Below are 22,678 nucleotides of genomic sequence, written 5' to 3'. Positions count from 1 at the left end.
GTGTTATCCATGGGAACACAGGCAGCGCCCACACCCCAGAGCAGGCATGGGAGGTGGCTGGGACCCCGTGGCGCCCGGGGCTGGCTGAGCCCGCGACCCTTCCCCATCCCGCGCCGGCAGGCACCGCAACCCTCAGCTCCGAGTTGCTTTTGTTCCTTGTGGGGTTTGCTCGGCTCTTCTCCCGACCCGCGGCCCCTCCTGGGCTCCTCTTCCCGGATGGCAGGTCCCGCTCCATGGCTGCCCGGCAGCTCCCCCGGGAGCTCGCGGCAAGCGTGGGGGCCACGGCCAAGGGGGTCTGCCGGCGGTGGGAGCGCTCCTTCCCGGCCAAACGGCAGCTGACCCGCACCGGGGGCTGCTCTGCTGCTATTCTTAGCCAGGGCTCGATTCCTGGTCGCTCTGGAGCGATGCTCCACCGAGCCCGTTTCCTGTTTGCCGCTCTCCCTGCCAGCGCCGCTTCCTACCCACCGCGCCCGCGGGCGGCAGCGGGCGTGCAGGGCGAGCCGGGCGGGATGAACCGTGCGGGATGAGATGTGTGGGGCGAGTTCTGCAGGATGAGCCGTGTGGGATGAGCTGTGTGCGATGAGCCGTGCGGGACGAGCCGTGTGGGATCAGCCGTGCGGGATGAGCCGTGTGGGGCCAGCAGCGATGGCTCCTCTTCACCGGGTGCTGCTGGCAGCACAGCCCCCAGCTGTGCAGGAGCTCCAGGCGCCCACAGCCTCGGGGTCCCTGTGCCGCTGCCCTTCCTGCAGCTCCCTCGGCATCGAAACACCTCGAATCGGAGCCCACCCCGGGGGGGCTGTGCAGGCAGCAGGCTCCTGCCCATGCTGGGACAGACTGCAGCTCTGCACCAGCCACAAAGGGTCTCCTGACCGAGCAGGTCGGCCCTGATGGGACGGGTTCAGCTCCAGTGCCCAGCTCAGAGCCGGAGCCTCGAGCTCCCCATGGCCAAGGGCTTGGGCCACAGTGTGTGGCCAGCCGGCCTGGGAGCATCCCAATAAACAGGACGTGCCGGGAGCATGGGTGCTGCTGTGCCGGTCTGCTGCCGTCATGGAACATTTCATTAAGAATCCCTGAATGTGCAGCAATGAATTAAATACTGGCAGTGAACAACCGTTGTCTGACAGACAGACCAGGATACTGTTGGCCGTAGCCGCTCCGTGCAGGGTGGCTGGCGCTAGGTCCAAACTGTCACCTCATTAGTAGTGGCCCCAGAGGAGGTGTCGGGAGCTGCTGCACACCCCAGTGCTCCTCACGCAGCTTTCCTGGGGCTCTGTGAGCACCTCCCCGCAGCCGGGTGGCTGGCAGGACTGCCTGGTGCAGGGTAACAGGGGTGGTTCTGGCAGCACCCGGGCGTCCAGGGGCTGTGCACTGAGCAGGGCCGGCTGCGGGGTGTTCCTCTTGCTCAGACACGTTTAATTGTGCTCCAGCCCCCTGGACACCCAGTTCCCACACTGGCCCTGCTGCTTTGCAGGCCGGATGCCCGGGGAGGTTTGGGGCTCGTTATTCCCCACCGACGGCGTGGGGCAGCTCCACCAGCCCCGTGAGAGCGGGAAGGGCCTCGTGCCCCTTCTTGCAGAGAGATGCCCCCTGCCCTGGGGTCCCCGGGGCCGGAGCCCAGCGCTACCGAGGCCTGGCCGAGCATCTTCCCCCCAGCCCCGGGAGCAGCGGCGGGAGCTGCCGCCCTCAGCGCTGCCCTCGGGGGCTGCTCCTGCCCCGAGCCCCCCAACTCCCTCTGCCCGCCCCCCCCCCCCTCCCGGCTCTTGGCCCGGGGCTGCTGCCGCCCTGGGGTGCCGTGCCCGCTGCCCGCTGCCCGCCGCCCGCCGGGGCCTGCCGGGCCGGGGACCGGCCGTGGGGCAGGGCGCGGCCCCTTCCCCGTGTCCCCTCGTCCCCGGGCTGGCAGGTCCCTCCGCCCCCAGCCCGTCCCCGGCGCCGTGAGCCGCCCGCTCTCCCCAGAGGAGGTTCCCCAGCCCCCGGGGGGCTGGCCGCTCGCCCGCACCAACATGGAGATGCTCTTCCAGGCGCTATAAAGGGCTCCGGCTCCGGCACCTGCCGCTCCGCTCCGGCTCCGCCGCGCCGCGCTCCCGCTCCGCACCCAGCGCAGGGGCTGGGGACCACCGTCCTCGTCCCCGTCCCCCCTGTCCCGTCCCGTCCCGTCCCGCTGACCCGCCGGCTTGTCCCGCAGCAGGGCCGCTGGAGGGGATGGACTATTCCTATGATGAGGACCTGGACGAGCTCTGTCCGGTCTGCGGGGACAAGGTCTCCGGGTACCACTACGGGCTGCTCACCTGCGAGAGCTGCAAGGTAGGAGCCGGCCGGGGCGGGCGGGGGGTCCGGGGGGAACGGGGCCGGGGCTGTGCGGGGACCGGCGCCTCTGCGGGGACCGGGGAAAGGCGCCCGGGGCTGTGCGGGGACCGCGGCGCGGGGGAGAGGGGGCCGGGGCTGAGCGGAGAGCGGGGAGGGGGCTCCGCGGGGGCCGGGGCAGCGGGGCCGGCCGCGGGCCTCTCCTCGCCCGTTTTCGTTCGCGGCGGATTCGCTCTCGGCGGCGGGACGGGAGCGCGGCCGCGACGGGAGCCCCGACAGCGGCGGGGCGGCCGGGGGGGGCGGCGGGGGCTGGCGGGGGGTGTCGCGGCGGGAGCCTCCGTCGGAAGCGGGACGAGGGGCCGGGATGCTGGTGCCGGGCTGCCGGGGAGCCGGGCTGCCGATGGCGGGATGCCGGGGTGCCGGGATGGCGGGATGGCGGGATGGCGGGATGCCGGGATGCCGGGATGCCGGTGCCGGTGCCCGCCGCATCGCCGCCGCCCGCCGCCGCAGGGTTTCTTCAAGCGGACGGTGCAGAACAACAAGCACTACACCTGCACCGAGAGCCAGAACTGCAAGATCGACAAGACCCAGCGCAAGCGCTGCCCCTACTGCCGCTTCCAGAAGTGCCTCTCCGTGGGGATGCGCCTGGAAGGTAGGGCTAAGCCGCCGGCCGGCTCCCCGCGGGCACGGCCGGGCTTCCGCGGCTGCGGACGGGGCCGGGGGGCGGCGGAGGGGGCGGCCGCGGGGCTGCGCGGGGCTGCGCGGTTCCCCGGGCGGCGGTCGCGCTGTCCCCGCCGCCGCCCGCCCGTCCCCGCCGCCTCCCCGGGCCGGTAATTCCCGCGGCCGCTTCGATTCCGTTTTTCCCTCCCAAGTTAAAAAAAAATTCGTTTTTTCGCGTCGCCTCCTGCTTTTCCTTTTTTTGTTTTTGTTTTGTTTCCCCGGGGGTTTTGGCTGCTGCGGCTTCAACTTTCCAGGATTTTCTTTGCTGGCAGAGGGGTTGGGAAATAGCGTAGAAATTATTGTTTTCCTTAAGCACATAATTCCAGAAGCCGAGACTTAAGGAAAACGTTAAAAATGTTGGGGCTCGCAATAAAACTGCTGCAGACCCACCACGAATTACATTTTTTCCTCTTGGTGACATTTACTATAACAGATTTCTCGTCTGACTCTCGGGCAGTGCAATTACAGCCCCCCTGGCCACCACCTCACTCGTCTCAGAGAAGTCGATCCCAATTGAGATATCAGAGTCGGGCCCCAACATCCCCAAGTCGTGTGTTGTGGTTTCTGCAACGCTTAGCATGGGCCAAGAAAATACAGTCGGGGGGACAGATCGCTGGCAGGCGACTGCAAAGCAAAAGCAGACACAGAAAGGAGCCCCCCCTACCAGAGTCAGCCACCCCCACACCTCTTCTGCCCTGAAATCGTTTACATTTTGCAGTGGATGAAAGCAGCCAGATGCACTGGCCGGGCTGAGACCCCTCACCCAGCCAGGCTCGCTGCGCAGGGCTTCGCCTGCCCAGGAGCTCAGGGCAGAGTGCGGGTTAATCAGAAAGTACTGCGTGTACTTGCACAGCAGCCGCTCGCTTCCAGGAGCAGGATGAGAGCCTGCGAGCAGAGGCGCAGGAGTAAGACACAACATCGAGCTGCAAAATCAGCCCCTGCAAACTCCCAGCGTGGGCCGGCTTCCAGCCCTGTCTCCAAACAGATCCCAGTTTCACTCTCCTCCCCGGGCTGGAGTTACTGGTGCCTTAAATCAATCTGTGCATGCTCTGGCAGTTTTGACGGGTGCTGGAGGACAATTTGGGTGCTGGGCAGGGGCTGGGGCCTCTGGGGGCAGGCAGGCAGGGGCAGCGCTTGGGGTAGCCAGGGGGAACAGGCGCGGTCTCAGTTTGCCCCTTTTCAGCAGTTTTTGTCTTGCTCGCCGTGGAGCTCCTTTGGTCCCGTGGCCAGGGAGGGCAGCAGCCGGGGTATCGGAAGGCTGCTCCTCCTAAACAGCCTTTTTTTGTTTATTTTCTTGCTGTTAGCTCCTTAGCAAAGCCCTGCAGCCAGGCAGCTGGGGGGGATCCCCCAGTGCAGGGTGATATTCCCATGGGACCACCTCTTTTGTGGTAAAAAAAGGAGCCTCAGTTCCTAGTATTTTTGGTCAGGGAATCTGAGGTGACACTTTGAAGGTGATCCTCCAGCTCCACAGGACAAAAGTAAGCCCGAGACGATTAATTTGGGGGACAGAGCATTGACTCAGGCCCCCCTTGAAATGCTTGAAGGGATGCTGCAGCAAAGCCTGGCTGGGGAGAGCAGCACAGCCCTAGCCCAAGCCTGCCCGCAACCCTGGGCACCCCGGGCACCCCCACGTCCCTGCCCCGGGCAGGATGAGGTGGGCGAGGGGAGGCAGAGCTCAGCCTGCAGCTTGCACCAGCTGGGGCTCTGCGTGGAGACGAGGGCAGGCGAGGCAGAGGGAGCGGGAAGGGGGTGCGCTGGGGGCCTGCTCCTGCCGCTGTGCCGGCTGGTTGCACCCCGGGTTTCGGGGGGTGCTGGGGGTGCAGGCACTTCCTGGGTGGCTCCGCTCGGGCCCCCTTGCCCCGGAGGTCGGGGCGCATCAGTCGCTTCCCGGCAGCCAGCTGGGATGCCGTGAATGGCAAGTTGTTCCCAATCCCAAGTGAGGCACAAACGGCAGGAAAAGCGGAGCAGGAGGGAATTAAAAGGCCTCTTCTCCCTTTGTGTCCTTGCTGTGAGAGGGAAGGGGGGTGTACTAGCACTTGCCTGTGGGGGGTTTGAGAGACCAGGCCGTGAGCACCTCTGGCTGTGTGTGGGGGTGCCGGCAGCACCGTGGGGTCCCTGCCTGTGCACCCTTGCCCAGAGTCACGGTGGTCCACTTGGGATGTGATCCTGGGCATCGCTGGACCCAGCCTTGAGCAGTGGTGGAAACACATTACGTCGAGTGGGTGGGAGATTTGGGCTTTTGGTGCGCTCTGGCATTGCTGGGGTGTGTGGCTGGGGACACCAGTCCTGCCTGTGCCACCTCGGGCTGCGTGACGGGGTCTGCCCAGGGGGATCCCGGCAGGGGTACACACTCATTCTGACTGCGGCCATCTCCCTTGTAGCCCTGAAGTTGGGAATGGCCCCGGGGCAGCTGTCTGTTGCCCAGAGGCGTGTGGGCAGGTTTTCAGGAGTGGGGGGGCCACAGCACACCCCACCTCAGAGGATGCCTCTGGCTGCCCTGCTCCCAGCGAGATGCTGTTTTCATGAATAAAGAATGAGGGAGGAAGCACAGGGCAGCTCCCCTGGGAGCACATTCCTGCTCGCCCTGGAAATGCTGCTGCTCCCGGCAACGCTCCCCATTTCCAGCCTGCCTGAGGAGAGTTTGGGAGGTGCCCTGGCTCTCCGAGGGGGCTGGCCGTGCTTCCAGCGGTCCCAGGATAAATAGGCGAAAGAGAGGCAGAGGTAACAACAGCTGAGACACAAAAGCAAGGCCTGCCTGCTGTCAGCAGGGACGGAAACTAGCGGAGGGTTTTTTCCCTTTGATGCTAAGTCTGTGGGCTGTGCTCGCTGGCGCGCTCTCCTCCATCCCTCTGCACCGCCGTCCAGCTCCCAGCTCCCAGCGAGCTGAGGCTCTTCCAAGGGTGGGCCGGGGCAGCAGTCCCCGGGAGTGCAGCGGGGCGGTGCGGAGGGATGAGCTCCTGCTGCAGAGAAGCACCTGCTCCCTCACGCACTGACACATTCTTGGGTTTCTTTTGGGGTTCAGAGGGAACATCTGCTTTGCTACAGCTGGGAGATTGCGATGGGGCCATCAGAGTGACTCCACCAGTGGGATGCTGCGACAGAGCCCCTTGGCCATAGCTGATGCCCAGCAGGGATGGGCAGCCTCCTGCCCAAAAGCCAGCACAGCCCTGCTGTGGTGTGCAGCGCGCCTGGCGGGACCTGCCAGCTGTGCCGCCTGTGAAAGGGACAGAGCTTTGCAGAAAAGAAGCATGTGCAGCCTGGATGCAGGCGAACCAGGGTCCCAAGGGGGCTGTGGGGTCCCAGGCTCTGCAGAAACAAGGAAATCCCAGGGCTGCTCCAGAGCCAGGGGTCGTAAGAATGAAAGTGGGTGTTGAGCCCTCTCATCTGTCTGGTTTTCATGGGCTGTCCCCTCACCTGCGAGAGATGCAAGCTGCTTTATCCCCCAGCCCATTTTGTAGTTAAAGCCAAATGTTTCTTCCTTTCCTGCAATTCCCAGAGGCTCTGAGGGTGACACCAGCAAAGCAAGAGCCCGGGCCAGGCACCCAAACCTGCCATGTCATGTCCATGGTGTGCACGGCTGGGCTGGGAGCAGCACAGCCTGCTGGCGGCTTTCTGGGAAGGTCTCCCCAGTGCCCCCCAGCCCCGTTTGGCTACCAAATCCTCCCCCCCCCCATCGCTTTCTCCATGCCACATGGAAGCACTGGTCTCCCTCTGTGAAGGTTCACTGCAGCCTCTGCCCTCTCTCTGCCCCCCAGCTGTGCGTGCAGACAGGATGCGCGGCGGGAGGAACAAGTTTGGACCCATGTACAAGCGGGACCGTGCCTTAAAGCAGCAGAAGAAAGCTCTGATCCGTGCCAACGGCTTCAAGCTGGAGACCGTGCCTCAGATCATGTCCCCGGTGCAGAACGACTACAGCCTGTCCTCCACCATCCACAGCATCCACGCCATGTCCAAGACCTTGCCGCCCAATCCTGCCGCCCTGACGCCCGTCGACTACGAGCGCAGCCCCTACGGGACGCCCTCCCTGGGAATGACTGTGCCCAGCCACATGCCGCTCGCCAGCTACCACTACCCCTCCTTCCCCAACCGCACCATCAAGTCCGAGTACCCGGACCACTACACAAACGCGCACGAGTCCATGCCCGCCTACGTGTACCCAGAGACCTACCCCAGCAGCTCCCCCCCCGACATCCCCGAGGTCATCCTGAAGCTGCTGCAGCTGGAGCCCGACGAGGCCCAGGTGAAGGCACGGATACTGGCCTGCCTGCAGCAAGAGCAAGGCAAAGGCCGGCACGAGAAGCTCAGCACCTTCGGCCTCATGTGCAAGATGGCCGACCAGACCCTCTTCTCCATCGTGGAGTGGGCACGGAGCTGCATTTTCTTCAAGGAGCTGGAGGTAGGAACCTGGGCAGTGGGGAGGGACGCTGCACTGGGCGGGAGATGGGAGGCAGGTAGGATTGGGGCTGAAATGCTGTGAGGATGGGATGCTGCCATGGGCAGGATTGGGGCTGAAATGCCATGAGGACTGGGCAATGCCCGTGGGCATGAGCCCGGGGCCACCAGTGCTGCAGATCTGCTGGTGCATCCCTGTCCTGCTCCTGGCTCCCCGCACCAGAGCGATTCCCGCTGTCGCCGCAGAGCTAATGATTTCAGATTCATCACGGTGGGGGCAGGTGTGGGAGCAATCGCTGGCAGAGTGACTGTGGTGTCAAGCTCAAGATATAATTGAAAAATGTAACATTGAGGAATTATAGTTGAGACAATTCTCTCCGTCTTTAGGAGGAAAATCGATGCTGTCGGGTGGGTGCCTATTAGCACCAGGGAGCCAGGGCAGGGCTGGCCGGGGCAGGGGACACCATGAAGCCTCCTCCAGAGCTGCTTCTGCTGCTGGCAGCCTGTGAGCGTGCCCGGCTGGGGGACATGGAACTGACCCCCGTCCTGCTGGGCCATCCCCTCTAGCAAATCCCCCCAAATACTTGCTGGGGCCAAGGGGTGGATTAGCAGAGGAGGGACAGCCTCTGCCATCCTGCAAACCTTGCCAAGCTTTCAGGCATTTTCCATTCATGTCCTGGGCTGAACTAGGATCACAAACTGGTGCAAAAATGGGAGACAAAATTTTGCAATGATGTGGCCAAAACCCAGAGAGCCATGTACTGGGGCAGCTGAGACACCTGGGTGCCTTCCTGTGCTTCCAGCATGAGGCTGTGCTACCGGCTCTGGCCAAAATCACCTTCCTCCCGTGGTGCTGTGGGGACTGTGCCCCAGGACAGGGCCAGGCTCTTCCCCATGCCCATCCCACGGGGTGCCATGGGGCCAAGCGTTGCAGAGCCTCACAGCTCAAAATAGCCCCCGGCTGCCGGAACAGTGTCAGGAAACAGCATTGTAGGAGTGGGTCGGGCTCATTTCAATCATATCAGTGTCCAGCCTGGATTTTGGGAACAGGGTGGTTGTTGTTTTGCAGGAGATATTGTAAACAGTGTAAATTCAGCTCCTGGTGCCACGTAGCCTTGTAAGTCCATTGTCAGCCTGATTGTGCCAACAAAATAGGCTGTTTCCGTGTGAATACACGTCAGCGGGCACTCCTCCTCCTGTGGGGCTGGGGGGGTGACAGGAGCACCAGAGGCCTCACCTGGCAGGGCCACCGGCATCCTGCCATGCCCGGGACACGGGGTGCAGTGCCCAGGGATGGGAGCTTGGCTGGGCATCCCTGTCCATCACTGCCACCCCGGGGGCTCATGCCTTTTGCTTTCATCCACGTGGTGAGCGTGGGGCAGATTCCCAGCATCTCGCAGGGCCAGGGACTGCACGACACCGTGTCCCACCCTGACTCCAGAGGGAGCGTGAGAAAGCGCGGTTGTTGCTGGCCTTGTCTCCCTCCCGTGTGCTGGCTCGGCAGAACACAGCAGAACCCGGCAGGTCCAAGCCCCCAGCACGGGGCTGTGGTGCCCGGGCCCCTCTGTGCATGTTCCCCCTGGGGATGGTGCTGGGGCTGCCCACCACCCACCTGGCACGGCGCGTCCTCCCTGGCGCAAGGGTGGTGGCTTTCCCTTGGGCACGTGGGGAGAAGCTTTTGGGAAGCAGGAGTAGGTCTGCATCTCCTGAAACCCCATGCCTGCTCCTGCCTGGCACATAAAAGCAAACAGCTGCTGGGGCGGTAAATGAACTCCTGCTAGTGCAGAGTTTATGGCTTTACCCTAAAGCCTGCTAGCACGGAGTAAAATTGTGATCTCGGAGATCGATGGCTGTCATGCAGGCAGTCCCTGCTGGGTGCTCAGGGCTCCTCGGAGCAGGAGATGGCAGCAGCCCTCTCCATCCGCTGGGAACATCTGTGTGAAGGCAATGGTGTCCATCCCCAGCCGGGGAGGGGCTGTTGGCTGAGGCTGGTGCGGGGATCCAGGCTGGAAGGGCATCGGGCTGGGACATCACTCCGGGGCATCACGCTGGGCTGATGCCAAGCGGGGGGGGGTGAAGGCGGGTGAGGAGGGGGTGCGGGCAGATGACCCCGTGCATGGCATCCCCTGCCTGAACACTCCCAGCACCCACGTGCTCCTGCTGCAGGGCTGTTTTGCAGACAGCTGGGTTCACCCGTGGGCCTCGCAGGGAGCCTGGAAAGGAGAGAGCAAAACCTCGGGGCCGTGGGGACCTGCTGGCTCATGCCTGGCCAGGACGAGCCTTTGCTCCCTGCCCAGGGAGAGCGGGAGCAGATCCCCTTGGAGGTGGCAGGTCTTGTTCCCATTCCCACACTAGCAGCCTGGTGAGGGGCAGTGGCAGATTGGGTGCTTTGCCATCTCCTCCCAGTGGGGTGGCCGGGGTGGGGGGCATTGGGAAGAGCCCCCCCCGGCTCTGCCGCTGCGCCCGGGGAAGGAGGGGGGAGATGGGCTAATGGCCTCTTGACATCGGCTCACACGCCACGTCCGCCCACAGGCGCGGGGCAGTCAGATTGAAAACAGATTTAACTTCCCAGATATATCGTTTCATTTAAGGGCCAGTAATTCTGTCAGTCTGCCACTGACAAACGAGGGTCCCCATGCCAATCCGCCGGGGAGACTGATGTCGCGGCGTTCATCTCGTGTCACCAGGCAGAGAATTACGGACTGCGCTGGCCTTCGGAGGCAAGACTAATAATGCCGCACGGCAGAGGGGGATTTGGGGGCCTGCTTGTTTATCGAGGGCCGGCCAGGCAGCCGCGGCGCGAGGCCGCGCGGGCGGAGGTGGAAGAGGTCAGCGCTGACGCCCATAAATACGAACTTTAACTGAGTCTAGATGAGATGTGTCAGGACTGAGGGAAGATTTGCAGCATCTCTTCAGGAAGAAAAATATGGGCCGGGGGTGAAATATATTTTGTTGGGTCGTGAGTCTCAGGCAACTTTGTCCTTTCAGATGTAATTTTTTTATATATATATGGAGAGGGACAGACAGAGAGATGTGCATACACACGCATGCTTGCACACTCACATTGTGTCTGGTTTCGGTTTGGTTTATAGCCACGTATCTTGCACAGCCTGGTTTATATAGGTGTTACTGCCATACGTACATATAAATATTGTGCACACAGGGGTGCAGTGACCTTTAGATTGGGATGAGCAGCCAGGAATGTTAAACAAATTGCCACGGTTTCAGCCCGAAGGCTGGGCTAGCCTGGGTGTGCGGCGGGTCCTTGCTGCCGGTGGAGGGGCATGGCACGGCCACGGGGAGGTGGGCTGATGCCGATCGCCTCCTTGGCCCCTCCTCGCCGTGGGGCAGGGGCAAACCACCCTCCCATCCACGGGCAAGCACCAGTGTCAGGGGGAAGGGACACTGAGGGCAGAACCGTTCCCATGGACCAAGGGGTTCCTGCGGGTCGCTGGGTCTGTCTGCTGGGCTGCTGTCCCTCGCTTCTCGTTAAGAGATCTCGGAGCCGCGACGAAGCCTATTTGTAGTCAGTTGCTTCTCTGCCTTTAGCACGCATGGGTCATCTTGACCCCATCTCCTGGCCAACGGCCAGAGCGTTTTTGGCAGATTTAAAATCTCCTTCTGCTCATGGATGCTGCAGCAATGTTTAGCATCCTATGCACTAGGGGAAATGTGATGGCTTTCCCTGCCTGCTGGCATTCCGGCTGGCACAGCCGTGCCCCCACTCCCGGCATGCACATGCAGAGCCACGATGCCCACGCAGCTTTGCAGCTGGCTGCCTGCGAGCCCCAGCAAAAAGCAGTAGCCTGAGACACGGTTCTCTGCCAGCAGGGAGAAGAGATCCTGGCCCTGCCGCACTGGTCTTGGTGGTTTTTTGCTTTAAGATGCCCATCGCGGTGGTATCTGGGCAGGGGGATGGGGACCTGCATTGACCATTAACACCTTAGACTTGTGTGGGGTTTCGATTGCAGGTGTCTGGCGGATGGTAATCCACTTTCGCACTTCTCGGTAGCCAAGGTGACATGTCCTGCTCGCACCCAGTAATTGCCCGGCCTGCAGCTCAGGGCACTGGTGTGTGCCGTGCACTTGTGTGGGAGCTGCTGGGGCAAATCCTGCACCAGTGATCTGGGAGGAGGCCTGGACAACATCCCTGGGGTGAAGGCAGGTCAGGGGCATCTGAGCGCTCCTCGTGCCTGTGGCGTGCTGAAGCTGGTGGGGAGAGGCTGGGGATCGATGTCTTGGGACCCACTCAGGGCTTCTGAGCAAAGCGGGATTGCTGGTGGGTCACTCTGCTTCGTAACGCCGCAGAGATGTTCGAGGGCAGATGGCGGTACCTGAGGTGGGGCATGCCCTGGACCAGCCGTGCAGGGAGCAGCAAGCGCAAGCAGGGCTCTGCTGTCCCTGCGGGGGTTTGGCTTTGGGATGCTGAGGCACTGGGGTGGCTTGAGCCCTTTTTGGGGAGCCCCAACAGTTCCAGGGTCTTCCTCATGCCTATGAACCCACAGGGAGGGTTGCAGGAGTTTTAAAACTACATCCACATGCAGGTCCTGGAGCCGGGCAGCACCATCCGTGCCTCTGCACACCCTGGCCCCCTCCTGCCCTTGGTCCCAGCCCATTTGCTGCAGGGAAATGCATTTTTCTGTGGGTCACAGGCCTTCAGCATCAAGGCACTTTCAGTGGCAGGGGAGTGCTCTCCCTGTGCGGGGAGCGTTTCGCTGCCGTGTTTTGTGAATGGGTTAAATGCCTGCTTTAAAAAAAAAAAAAAATCGCCTCTTAAAGACAGCTTGCATCAGGTCCTTGATAAAGCACTCCGTTGAAAAGCCTTGACATTAAAAGAGGAAGATCCTTTGCTTAACTTTTAAAGGCGAGAGTGCATGCGTGCAGCCTCGTTGGGAGGATTGATTGACTCTGAGTGGCCGTCCATTAGCAGCCCTCTCCTCCTGGGAGGCCAAGGGCTGGCGCTGGGCACAGGGGAGGTGATCTCCATCCCGGAGCCGTGCTGCCAGAGCGGGGCCGTGGGGGGATGCCTGCTGCCGCCCCAGACCGGGGCACAGGGACCCCCAGCTCGGTGCTGGGGTGCAGGCAGGGCTGGGGTCTCTGGAGATGTCCCCAAGCCCTGCCCAGCCCTCAGAGCCCCCAGACCACCCTGTCATGCCCCAGCTGCACCCCCCCCCCATGCCACAGCCATGTGGCTCCAGTGCACTGTGATGCTGCCAGGAAAGGCTGTGGCACGCCGGAGAATGCCGGCCAGGGAACAGCCATGCGACAGCCATGCGACAGCCACGCGACAGCCACGAAGGGCGAAATGTGTTGCTGACGGGATGCAGGGAGGTGCTCTGCTGAGGGAGCTGAACCCGCCTGTAGAGTTTGGGAGAAGCTGATTAGTAATTTTTAAAGGAAGAAAAGAAGATTTCAAAAATGTTGAAATGCTTCCTTTTGGAAAAGCTGAATTTTTTAAAACCATTTTCAGGGTAAAACCTTCAGTCTGTCCTTTCTGGAGCTCGTCCTGCTCAGGAATGAGGCACAGGAAGGAGCTTCCAAAACAACGCTGCAACTCAGCCAGAGCAGAGGAGCTCAGCACTGGCCAGGGGCGTGCGGCTGGGCTGGCAGCACGCTGCTGTGCCAGGAGCCCAGCTCCCTGCAAGGGCTGGCCATGGTTACAGCCAGCCATTCACCTTGGGGCAGAGGTCATCACGAATTCTGAAAATCTCCGTTTTGTTTTGATGCAGAATGAGCTTTTCCCCAGTTCTTTGTTCAGCAGCTGAACAGAAACCTCATGGTCTATTCTGCTGGGCTGTGTACTGTGGCTCCTTTTCCAGTTTGGGCGATGCGGTGGCGAGCCTGGCCTTGGCAGCCCCCTTGCATCTTGCTGCAGGTGGGTTTCGTGCCGTTGGGCAGGAGTGGGCGCCGCAGTCCTGGTCGCTGTAGCTGCCTTCTGCGCCACATCTCCCTCCCCGTGCTGCTGCGCATTCAGCTCTGGCCACTCACCGCACTTGAGAAACAAATCCCGGCAGCTCACGGGGAGTGCCGGGCTCTGAGACCATAAAGCTCTTTCTCATCTGACTTCTATTCCTTTTGCAATCTTCCAGCACTGGTTTATTGCAGCCTCTTCAGCAAAACGAGGGTATTATCCAGTCCTGTGATACTGCATCTGTCTTCCTTCTATTAAAGGCAGCGAGTACAATGGCACTGCAGAGCTCTTCTGCTGGCGCTGAATTTGCTCTGCAGGGAAGTATCACTGATAACCCCCCTGGCCTTTCCTTACAACAGCCTTGCAGGAGAAGGGGGCTCTGGGCAGGGCGGGGGTTCAGCTCTTTGCAGAAAGGAGTTGGGGTCCCACGGAGATCAGTGCTGAGGGGACGGAGCTGGTGGACCCATGGTGGTTCTCAGCAGGGTGGCGGGGAAGGCAGCTGAGCGGCACGCTGCCTGCCCGCTCCCTCAGCTGGGATGGCAGCGTGCCCCACGTCACACCATGACCCCGGCCTCTTTGTTTCGCCAGACGCAGCCGTTGGCGCTGGCAGCTCGTCCTGCCCATCGCTGGCGCTGCCTGCAGCCCACCGGCTTTCCCGCAGGACCTGTGGAGGTCCTTGCAGTTGTGTCCTGGCTTGAGCTTCTTACCAGAGGCAATCGCAGCTATTTCTTTGAAAAGTGTAGCTCTGGACGCTTATACCTGTGCCTGCGTGTACACATCAGCACACGTGCAAACGTGCATGTGATCACGCGTGTGTTGAAGCGTGGGCAGAGGCTGACCTGGCAGGTGCAGGGCGCAGCGATGCCCCATGGCCGGCAGCTCTCCCGTGGCCATGCTGCGCTGCAGCTGCTCTGTCCCCCCCCCGACAAACCTGCCATCCCGGGCAGGGAGGCAAGGATGGATACTGTCTTCTTTCATTTTAAAGTATCCAGAGGGGCTGCCGGGACACACAGGGCCTTTGTGCAGCAGCCACGCATTCCCTCCCGCCCGGGGACGCGGCCAGCAGTCATTTTGTTAAAGATTTGTGTGTGGTTCGGGGAGGTTGTGCCTGGTGGGGAAAACCCACGCTGATAAGAGCCGGCAAGTGCCACCGAAACACGCTGAGCTGCTTCAAAGCTGGCCCTGTGCAGCCGCCCAGCCCATCTCCTCTCCTCCAGCCCAGCATCCCCTTACCAGGGGTGCAGCTCCAGCTCTCCCTGCCTGCCCAAGGGGATCTCGCTGCCGGGCTGGCCTCCCGCGGGATATCTGCCGCGCACGAGGTGGGTGCTGTGTGAGCGCAGCACAAGGTGTGCGTGGGGCGTGAGCCTGCAGGTGTAATGCGGCTGCAGGGTGCTGGTGGTTGCAATCCTCGCTATAGACGCTAACCAGTGCTGTGGGTGTCAGTCTGGCCATCCTCTCCTCCCACCCAACATGGAGGGCGGGCTGGAGGCGATGCAGGGGATACCAGTAGCAAGACGAAGTGGGGCGCAACGTCCAGCCCAGTTACACGCTGGCAGGGGTGGACATGGGAACCAGGAGCCAGACCAGGGCTTTGCAATTAATGTTTCATTAATCAGATGCAGTATCTCCTTGCTAGGAGCTTGTTCACAGTCAGACTGCAATTTCGATGTATAAATGTGTGTGTGAGAAGTTGGGAAATGCTCTGCAGGTTGGAGGGTGAGGAGGGTTTCAGGTTCTTAAAAAAATGAGGTTTTTGCCAGGCCATGAGGGTCAGGGACAAAGTCCTGGACGACAAAGTCCCATCCCACCTGGAGGAGCCAGATTCCTGAGAGAGACGGGTGATGCTCCCTGCAACCCACCCGCGATGACCTGCCAAGCAAATGCATGCACAAAGCAGACCTGGGGCTGGGCAAGTCTCTGTAGATCAGGTCACCTGGAGGCCTGGGGGGAGGCAGAGGTTTGTCATGTCTCCAATGCATCATGTTGATGCTGTATCTGTACCAAGGCATTGCTCATCCTGGTGGCAGAAGACCTCATCCACTCTCTGCTTCATGTAATGGCACCAATGACTGGACTTGTTGCTCTACTTCTGGGCACGTGAGCAGTGAAAATTGGATTTTTTTTGATACTGATGCCAGTCTGCTAGAAAACCCCTTTCTATTGTGGTCAGGGTGAGACACAAATGGGTGTGAGTCCTGCCCAGGTCCAATGCTAATGTGGCAACACGCTGTAGCGGCTGATGGTGTGAGTTTGAGCCGTCACTGCCACAGGGTTAGAACATAAAGCTGACCCTTGAACGCAGAGCTGGGGGGCCGGAGGGGTGGTGCAGGGACCGGGGCATCCCAGCCCCCTCCTGCCAGCTGGGAACAAGCTTGTGCAGATGCAGCCCCAGCTTCCCCCGTGGCCGACCGTGCCCCGGCACGATGGGCATCAGCGGCGCTGCTCTGGCTGTGTTTCAGGTGGGCGACCAGATGAAGCTGCTGCAAAACTGCTGGAGCGAGCTGCTGGTGTTCGACCACGTCTACCGGCAGCTGCAGCACGGCAAGGAGCATAGCGTGCTGCTCGTCACCGGCCAGGAGGTGAGCGCCGGCCCACAGAGACTGCGGTGGCTGCTGCGGAGGGGTCGGTGGGGGCCGGGTGGTGGGGTGGAGAGGGGGTGTGGGGTGGCTTTTGTCTTACTTCTGGCCGAGGGTTGCCTACCCGGTGCAGGGTGGACGGGTTCGTTTTGCTGTGCTATGGGATGGCTTGCACAGAATGTCCCATCCCATCCCGTCCCATCCCATCCCATCCCATCCCGTCCCGTCCCGTCCTGTCCCGTCCTGTCCCGTGCCATCCCGTCCTGCCCCATCCTGCCATCCAGCTCCTGGTTCTGGAGAAAAATGTTTCTCATGGAAAGATCAACAGCCACACCTGTACTCGCAGAGGCGGGATGTGAGAAGGGGCCCATTCCCTCCCCAGGGGTGGTTTTTGGAGATGTGGGTGCCTGCAATGCCAGCACCCTGCAAAGGGCCCCTCTTTTTTAACTGGTGCTGGAGAAACGGGGTTCCTGTTTCCCTCATCAGCCTTTGCTTTGACACTCCTAATTCTCAGTTGGTACTCTGGGCTGGTGCCCAGCTCCTGCCCTGTGCAGGGTCCCCTGCAGCTGGTTTGGGGGGGGCTGTGGCCACCATGGCTGACACGATCCCCATCCCCACAGGTGGACATGTCGACCATCGCGACCCAGGCTGGCTCCATCCTGAACACACTGGTGCTGCGGGCACAGGAGCTCGTCCTGCACTTGCACTCGCTCCAGGTGGACCGGCAGGAGTTCGTCTGCCTCAAGTTCCTCATCCTCTTCAGCCTCGGTGAGCGCTGCCACGGGGGGCACCAGGACAGGGGGCGGCCACGCTCGAGTGTCGTGGCCGTGCTGCTGCAGGGTCTCGGGGGGGTGGTGGGAGCGCGGCCGGAGGGACCACGCACAGCTCAGGGTCCAGCTGTGCCGGCTGCTGCGCCGACGGGCAGCAAAGGGGCTTTTAATGAGGAGCCAGGAGCGAGGGCTGGGATGTGCCGGCTCCCACGCCTCACTGGGGGCTCCGAAACGTCTCCCGCTGCAGGGTCAGGCTCTGCCTCCAGCCGCGGGGGCCGCTACCACCCCGTTGGCCAAGCGGAGACTGTTTTGGTCACTCTCCCGTCGGACCGGGCAGGGAAACAACCGGCTGATACGGCCGCGGCAAAACAGGCGTGTTGACAGAGGCGGCAGCCGGGGACAGCCCTATCTCCCGGGATTTGCGTCAGAGAGCCCGTGCCACCGCAGCGGGAAGGGGCTGCGCGTGGCTCCTGATTAGGCTCAGCCCTGGAGCCTGCGGTTGGGCCGAGGCGGTGGGTTCACACAGCCCTGCCTCACCTAGACAAAATACACAGGAGCACGGGTGCTGCTGCCAGAGCCCGCAACGTCCCTGGGGCTGCACAGCAGCTCTGCCCTGCTCCTGCCCTGCTCCTTCCCTGCTCCTGCCCTGATCCTGCCCTGATCCTGCCCTGATCCCACCCTGCTCCTGCCCTGATCCCACCCTGGCCATGCTGCCACACCTGCGGAGAGCATCTCCCCATCCACCACAACCAGGGATGAGCCTCCTTTCCCCGCAGGCATCGCCCCAAGGCAGGGATGCCCGTCAAAGTCTCACCAGAGGGATCTCAGCCCTCGATGGGGTGGTGTGGCTGTGGGTGGTGCTGAGCACCACGGGGACCCCAGGGAGCCTGGCTGCCTTCATTACTGGTGCTGACACCTTCCCCTCGGTCTTGTCCTGGTGGGAGATCTCACCTCCCTGTGAGAGGATGGTGGTGGGACCTGCGAGGGGCTCAGCTGGCCGCCACGCTCCCAGCCCGCACCTCTGCCACCGTGGCTGCTTCACTTCCCACACCTCCATGGCTGCTGCTAATTGCACGCACCCAGACGGGGCAGGAACTGGCATTTCCCCAGGAAAACTTGTGCTTGTGTATGTGCAGCGGCTGGGTGCCAGTGCCGAGTCGGGACAGTGAGCCCAGCTTGGGGCAGCCCTGTCTCCATCCCCATCCCAACCCATCCCTGTCCCTGTCCCAATGCCTCGGTTTGTGCTTGCACTTCTGGTCCCATCCGGGGAGGGTCCTGCCAGTGGCCCTGTGCCTCACTGCCGAGTGCAGCAGGCCATGAGCTGCACTCTGCGCTGTATGGACACTGCTGTGGTTTTTGGCAGTTTGTGCTTGAGGGAGAGTTTGCATCGCTATATGTCACCGTTGCTGAGGACCCAGCCTGCTCCAGGAGCAGCACCATCACTGGGTTTATGGGTTAAGCAGGAGCACTGACATGCTGTAGGCAGTGGGAATCCACTCCCTCATCCTAGGGGCCAGGGTCAGGGCCAGTAAGCTCTGAAGGATCCACTGGTTTGACTCAGGTTTGCTGTGGATATGTCCGGTTAGCAGGCAAGTCCGGCAGCCACGGGCACCCGAGGAGTGGGAGCAGCGCTGCTGTCCCATCTTGCACCTGCAGCATCTCCTCCGGCAGCTTTCTTTTCCCCTAGAGCTGTTTTGAAATCAAGAGAAATTAGATATGATAATTTGCTGTTCAAGCAGTGATAAGGTATGGCACAAACAGTGCCCGGGCTGGGAAATAAAGGAGCTGGTGGGCCTTGTGCCCTGAGCTGGGACCTTCCCCGGCCTCTGCCCCGCGGGTTCAGCACCGGGAGGGCCAGTACCCCCGGTGCTGCCCCACGTACCCCTGCCACGGCACAGCACATCGAGCAAGGGCAGCGTCCTCCCAGAGCATGGCCAGCACTGGCGGCCACGGCTGCTGTGCCGATCGCAGCTGTGGTTCTGCTTCCCTGAGCAGCGGCTTTCAGGGAGGGTGTGGAATCAAATAGCTGTGTTTTCCCATACATCATTTTGCCCCAAATCCAACTTTTTCTCTCCATATTGCAGAGCTCACTTGGAGTAATTTGCCCTTCGCAGGCTCAGCTGTAGAGGATGGGATTGTGTATTATGTGCAGGATGTAATTGCCTTTAACAAGAGAATTTCCACATTTACCACTCTGCCACAGCACAGTCAAAGCCAAGCCCCACTCACAAGAGCTGCCATTTGAGTTCTAAATAGATTTCTCTCCTGAGCAGGTAAAGAGATTTAATTAAAATTAGGGCTTCTCAAAATAGCAATATTTATGAGGACGGCACAGGTTAGCTTTGTTCTACAGAAGGGCTTAATAGAGCCTTAATGGATTGACCTATCATTCGATTTCATGACTTACATTCATGAAGCAGCTACTCTTGGGGAGGGGAGGAAGAGAGGCTTTTATAGCCCACATTCCCTTAAGCGTTTGCAATTTATCAGCAGCTTCTCCCAAACAAAAGGAGCTGTGAATAGGAAGAACACTTGAGGGCATAGAAATAATCCCAGGCATATCTGTATGTGTGATGGGAGGCTTTGTCACAGGACAGTCTTTGCAACTGCTGCAGTGTCTCTAAATGAAGTGAGTCAATGTTATTTGGACAACATTCTTTATTCCTTGCAGGAATGAAAAGATTATTCAAATATTCAATTAAACAGTGAATAGGGTCTTTCAGAGAACCAGGTGAGTTCATCGAGTAGAACTAGCTATTGTTGAGCCAACTCAGGGGATAGATTTGACATTTATCAATATAACTTCTTTTTTTTAATGACATGCAGAATAACCTTATGCAGATAAAGAGATTTCGTAACAACAACCCGGGTAGAAGGGAGACGGCCACAATAGGAGCAAATGTGCCGCAGGCGTGAAAAGGGAAGGGTGATCTGATAAAGTGCATCTTGGCACAACCTGCGGCGCTTTGTGCCTGTGCCGCACAGCGCCCGGCCCGGAGCCCGAGCACAGGCCGGGGGTTCCCAACTTTGCTGGGCTGGAGCAGCGCTGGGTGCCGTGGCCCCCCCCGAGGGAGTCCTGCAGGGCCAGGTAGTGTAGGGGGGTCCACAGACACCCCCACACAGTGGCACGGGGGTCCCGTCTGCTCCCTCCTGCTCAGGCACCTCCATCACCATCACTGCGCTTTGCCCTCCCAAAAGCTGCTCAGCCCTCTGGGTACAGCCATGTTTGGCTCCCCGCTTTTTGGGGATGAAAACCAGAAACGAACCCCCAAATCCCAGCTGCCTTGGCCAGAACCCGTGCCCAGATTTCCCTGTTCCCAGCCTACGGGTGGGATGTGTCTGGGCTGCCGATACAGACCTGAATTTAGCCGTGCATCTGCAGCTGCTGGACGTGGGCAGTGGAGCCAGCAGTGCCGCTACCTAGCGCAGTGCTGCTGGGTGCCTCCGTGCCATACAGTAAATCCATGAAATCCGCTTGCCCCGAATGGGCTCAGTGCCGGGGTTTGCAGCAAGGTCTCCCGTGGGCAGGCGCTGAGATACCGTTGCTGCATGTAGCTGTAGCCGGCTGATGGGGCAGTGCACGGCACTGTTTCCCTCAAGCCACTGAAATCTGCATGTGGGGCCGGTTTAACAACATGTTGCGCAGATTAAAAATCAGTGCTTCCTTCACGGAGCACTCATGGCAACCCAAGCACTGAGGCAGCATCCTTGGAGGGCAGACCCCAGCTCAGGCTGCCCCAAAAGCCTGGAGAAACCCCGACCCACCAGCTGGGGTTGTCCCTGCAGTCACTCCTCTGCCATGACTGCGGTTGCAGGGCAGTTCCAGACCCATAGTCCCAAGGGGCAATCTCTGCCCTGGGGCTGTGCATGCCCCAGCTCCTGCAGTGCTGCCATCAGGGCTGCAGTGGCCTCTTGGCTGCCAGACCCTGCCTGCACCTTGGTGCTGCGCTGCTTCCCACCCTGCAGGCAGCAGAGCTGGCAGCAGGATTATGGGGAAGCTGCTGCGACCCTGGTGAGGCGCGGAGGATTAGGGTTTCCAGGCTGGTGAGCCCAGTTGCCACATTGGAAAGACCAGGTTTATCAGGGAATTAATTCAGTCGCTTCTTCGACCTTCAGGAATTAAAGGGGGCTCATGGCAACGGCTCCCTCTGTGTGGGTGCAGCCAGCAACATCTTTTGGCTTTGCAGCTTCCTGGGTGGCAAGGGCAGGGGGACATCGGTCCTCCTGATGCCAGGGGGTTTGGGTGTCCGTCTTCAGCAGCGGGGGAGACCCGGGAGGCAGGGCAGGGATGGGCACCCCATGGCCGGGCAGGGATGGGGTGTGGGACCCCTCCTGCACTGCGTTTTTGTGCACAAGGGGCATTGACACAGGAGCGTGGGTCCCTCCTGGCGCAGCATGGCACGGATGGGGCAAACACGTGCGTCTGGCACCGTTTTACCATTGTCCTCCTCCCTTGCAGATGTGAAGTACCTGGACAACCACACGCTGGCTAAGGATGCTCAGGAGAAGGCCAACGCGGCACTGCTGGAGTACACCGTCTGCCACTACCCCCACTCCACGGACAAGTTTCGCCAGCTGCTGCTGCGGCTGGCAGAGGTCCGGGCGCTGAGCATGCAGGCGGAGGAGTACCTCTACCACAAGCACCTGAGCGGCGAGGTGCCCTGCAACAACCTCCTCATCGAGATGCTGCATGCCAAGCGGACTTGAGTGCGGCCGCCAACACGGACCCAGCGCAGCCCCTGCAGGAGCTGCAGCGTGGCAGGGGCAGGACGTGTGCCCGTGGCTGGCGGGCCGGTGCCGCCTCTCCACCCCGCCTTTCTCAGTGATGCTATTTAACCTGTAGTATTGCAAAAGTCCCAGGTGGTTTATTTTAACACACAGTAAGGACAGTTGATGGCTGCGGGGCCGTGGGCTCGGCTGCTGGACTGCCCCATCGGCAGCGCTGGCCCCCTGGCTCCTCTGCACAGCCGGTGCCCAACCTGCCGCCTGCCCGACCCGGCTCTGTGGCACGAAGGAAGGGTAAAGCCTGTCCTGGCTTTTCTCTTATTTATGCTCCCCTCCTGCTGTCCCTACCAGCCATTTCTCCACCGCTGCCATCCCTCTCCCAACCCTGCCCCATGTCTCAGGGCCCCTCGTGCACAGGGCAGGGGAGAGGTGAGGTGAACCCTCCGGGTTGTGGTTTCGCGGTGGTCGGGGTGTCCCCAGCCACCAGCACAGAGGCAGAGGATTTCTGCAGGAGCCAAGCAGAACGCCAGGGCTGGGGCTGGAGATGTCGGCCCCACGCAGCCGAGCCAGGACCCCAGGGTGCACGTGCCGGGGTCCCTTCTCCTGGCTCCCCTCAGCGTTGCTGCCTGCTCTGCACCCCACCGTAGCCCCTGCTGAGCGAGGGCAGGCAGGAATGGGCAGTGCTGGGCCCTCGGCTGAGATTTGTTTTCTCAGTGCTTGCCGGTGCTGGAGACAGCAGCCATGGCTTTGCAGCTCTTGACAGCTGCAGTGCCCAGAGCCCACAGGTGTCCATGGCCAGCATGTCTCTGGGATGTCAAGCTTTGCTGCAGAGGCTCTAAGAGATTTGGTACTGGGAGCAGGAGATCGTCCTCGGGACACTTTGGGCCGGTGGCCCTGCTGCTGCGTCCTCAGTGCCAGCACAACATCCCCGCGGCTGGAAAGCTTTCCAGGTCACAGTGCCCAGGCGGCATCGGCACCACGAACCGAGCTGGTTCCTGAAGCGCGAGGACAGGGTGGTCCCAGGACAGTGTCCCTGGGCAGCGCAAGTCCTGCCTTGCTCCAGCCATCAGCCGTGTCCCTGGGCAGCGCAAGTCCTGCCTTGCTCCAGCCATCAGCCGTGTCCAGGCAGCGCCTGGAGAACAGCCAAGGGGCAGGATGGGGCCGGGGACGGACCTGTCCCATTCCTGCCCGCTGGTGATGGGGGCAGAGGGAGGTGCAGTGTCCGGCCCCTGCACCGCAGGTGCCAGGGCAGCAGCAGGTCCAGACTGCAAACAGCCCAGAGC

General features: G+C 61.3%; 1 protein-coding gene across 1 annotated transcript; it reads left to right on the top strand.

The window, feature by feature from the left end:
- The first annotated feature begins 2,199 nt into the window (after positions 1-2,199).
- Positions 2,200-21,377, top strand: NR5A1 (nuclear receptor subfamily 5 group A member 1). The gene is made up of 6 exons (XM_069770718.1): positions 2,200-2,301; positions 2,812-2,953; positions 6,777-7,417; positions 15,784-15,903; positions 16,521-16,668; positions 21,130-21,377. Exons 1-6 carry the CDS (start codon positions 2,200-2,202, stop codon positions 21,375-21,377), a joined length of 1,401 nt encoding a protein of 466 aa, XP_069626819.1.
- The last annotated feature ends 1,301 nt before the right edge of the window (positions 21,378-22,678 follow it).

Source organism: Haliaeetus albicilla, chromosome 26 (genome assembly GCF_947461875.1).
Source record: "Haliaeetus albicilla chromosome 26, bHalAlb1.1, whole genome shotgun sequence".
In the NCBI taxonomy this organism is placed as follows: domain Eukaryota; kingdom Metazoa; phylum Chordata; class Aves; order Accipitriformes; family Accipitridae; genus Haliaeetus; species Haliaeetus albicilla.
This window is presented reverse-complemented; position numbering and strand designations above follow the sequence as displayed.

Excerpts from the sequence above, each read along its gene's own strand:
- NR5A1 (XM_069770718.1), top strand. The coding sequence starts at position 2,200 with ATGGACTATTCCTATGATGAGGACCTGGACGAGCTCTGTCCGGTCTGC. Across the intron at positions 2,954-6,776 it reads CGTGGGGATGCGCCTGGAAG|CTGTGCGTGCAGACAGGATG; the intron begins GTAGGGCTAAGC and ends TCTGCCCCCCAG. Across the intron at positions 15,904-16,520 it reads TGCTCGTCACCGGCCAGGAG|GTGGACATGTCGACCATCGC; the intron begins GTGAGCGCCGGC and ends CCATCCCCACAG.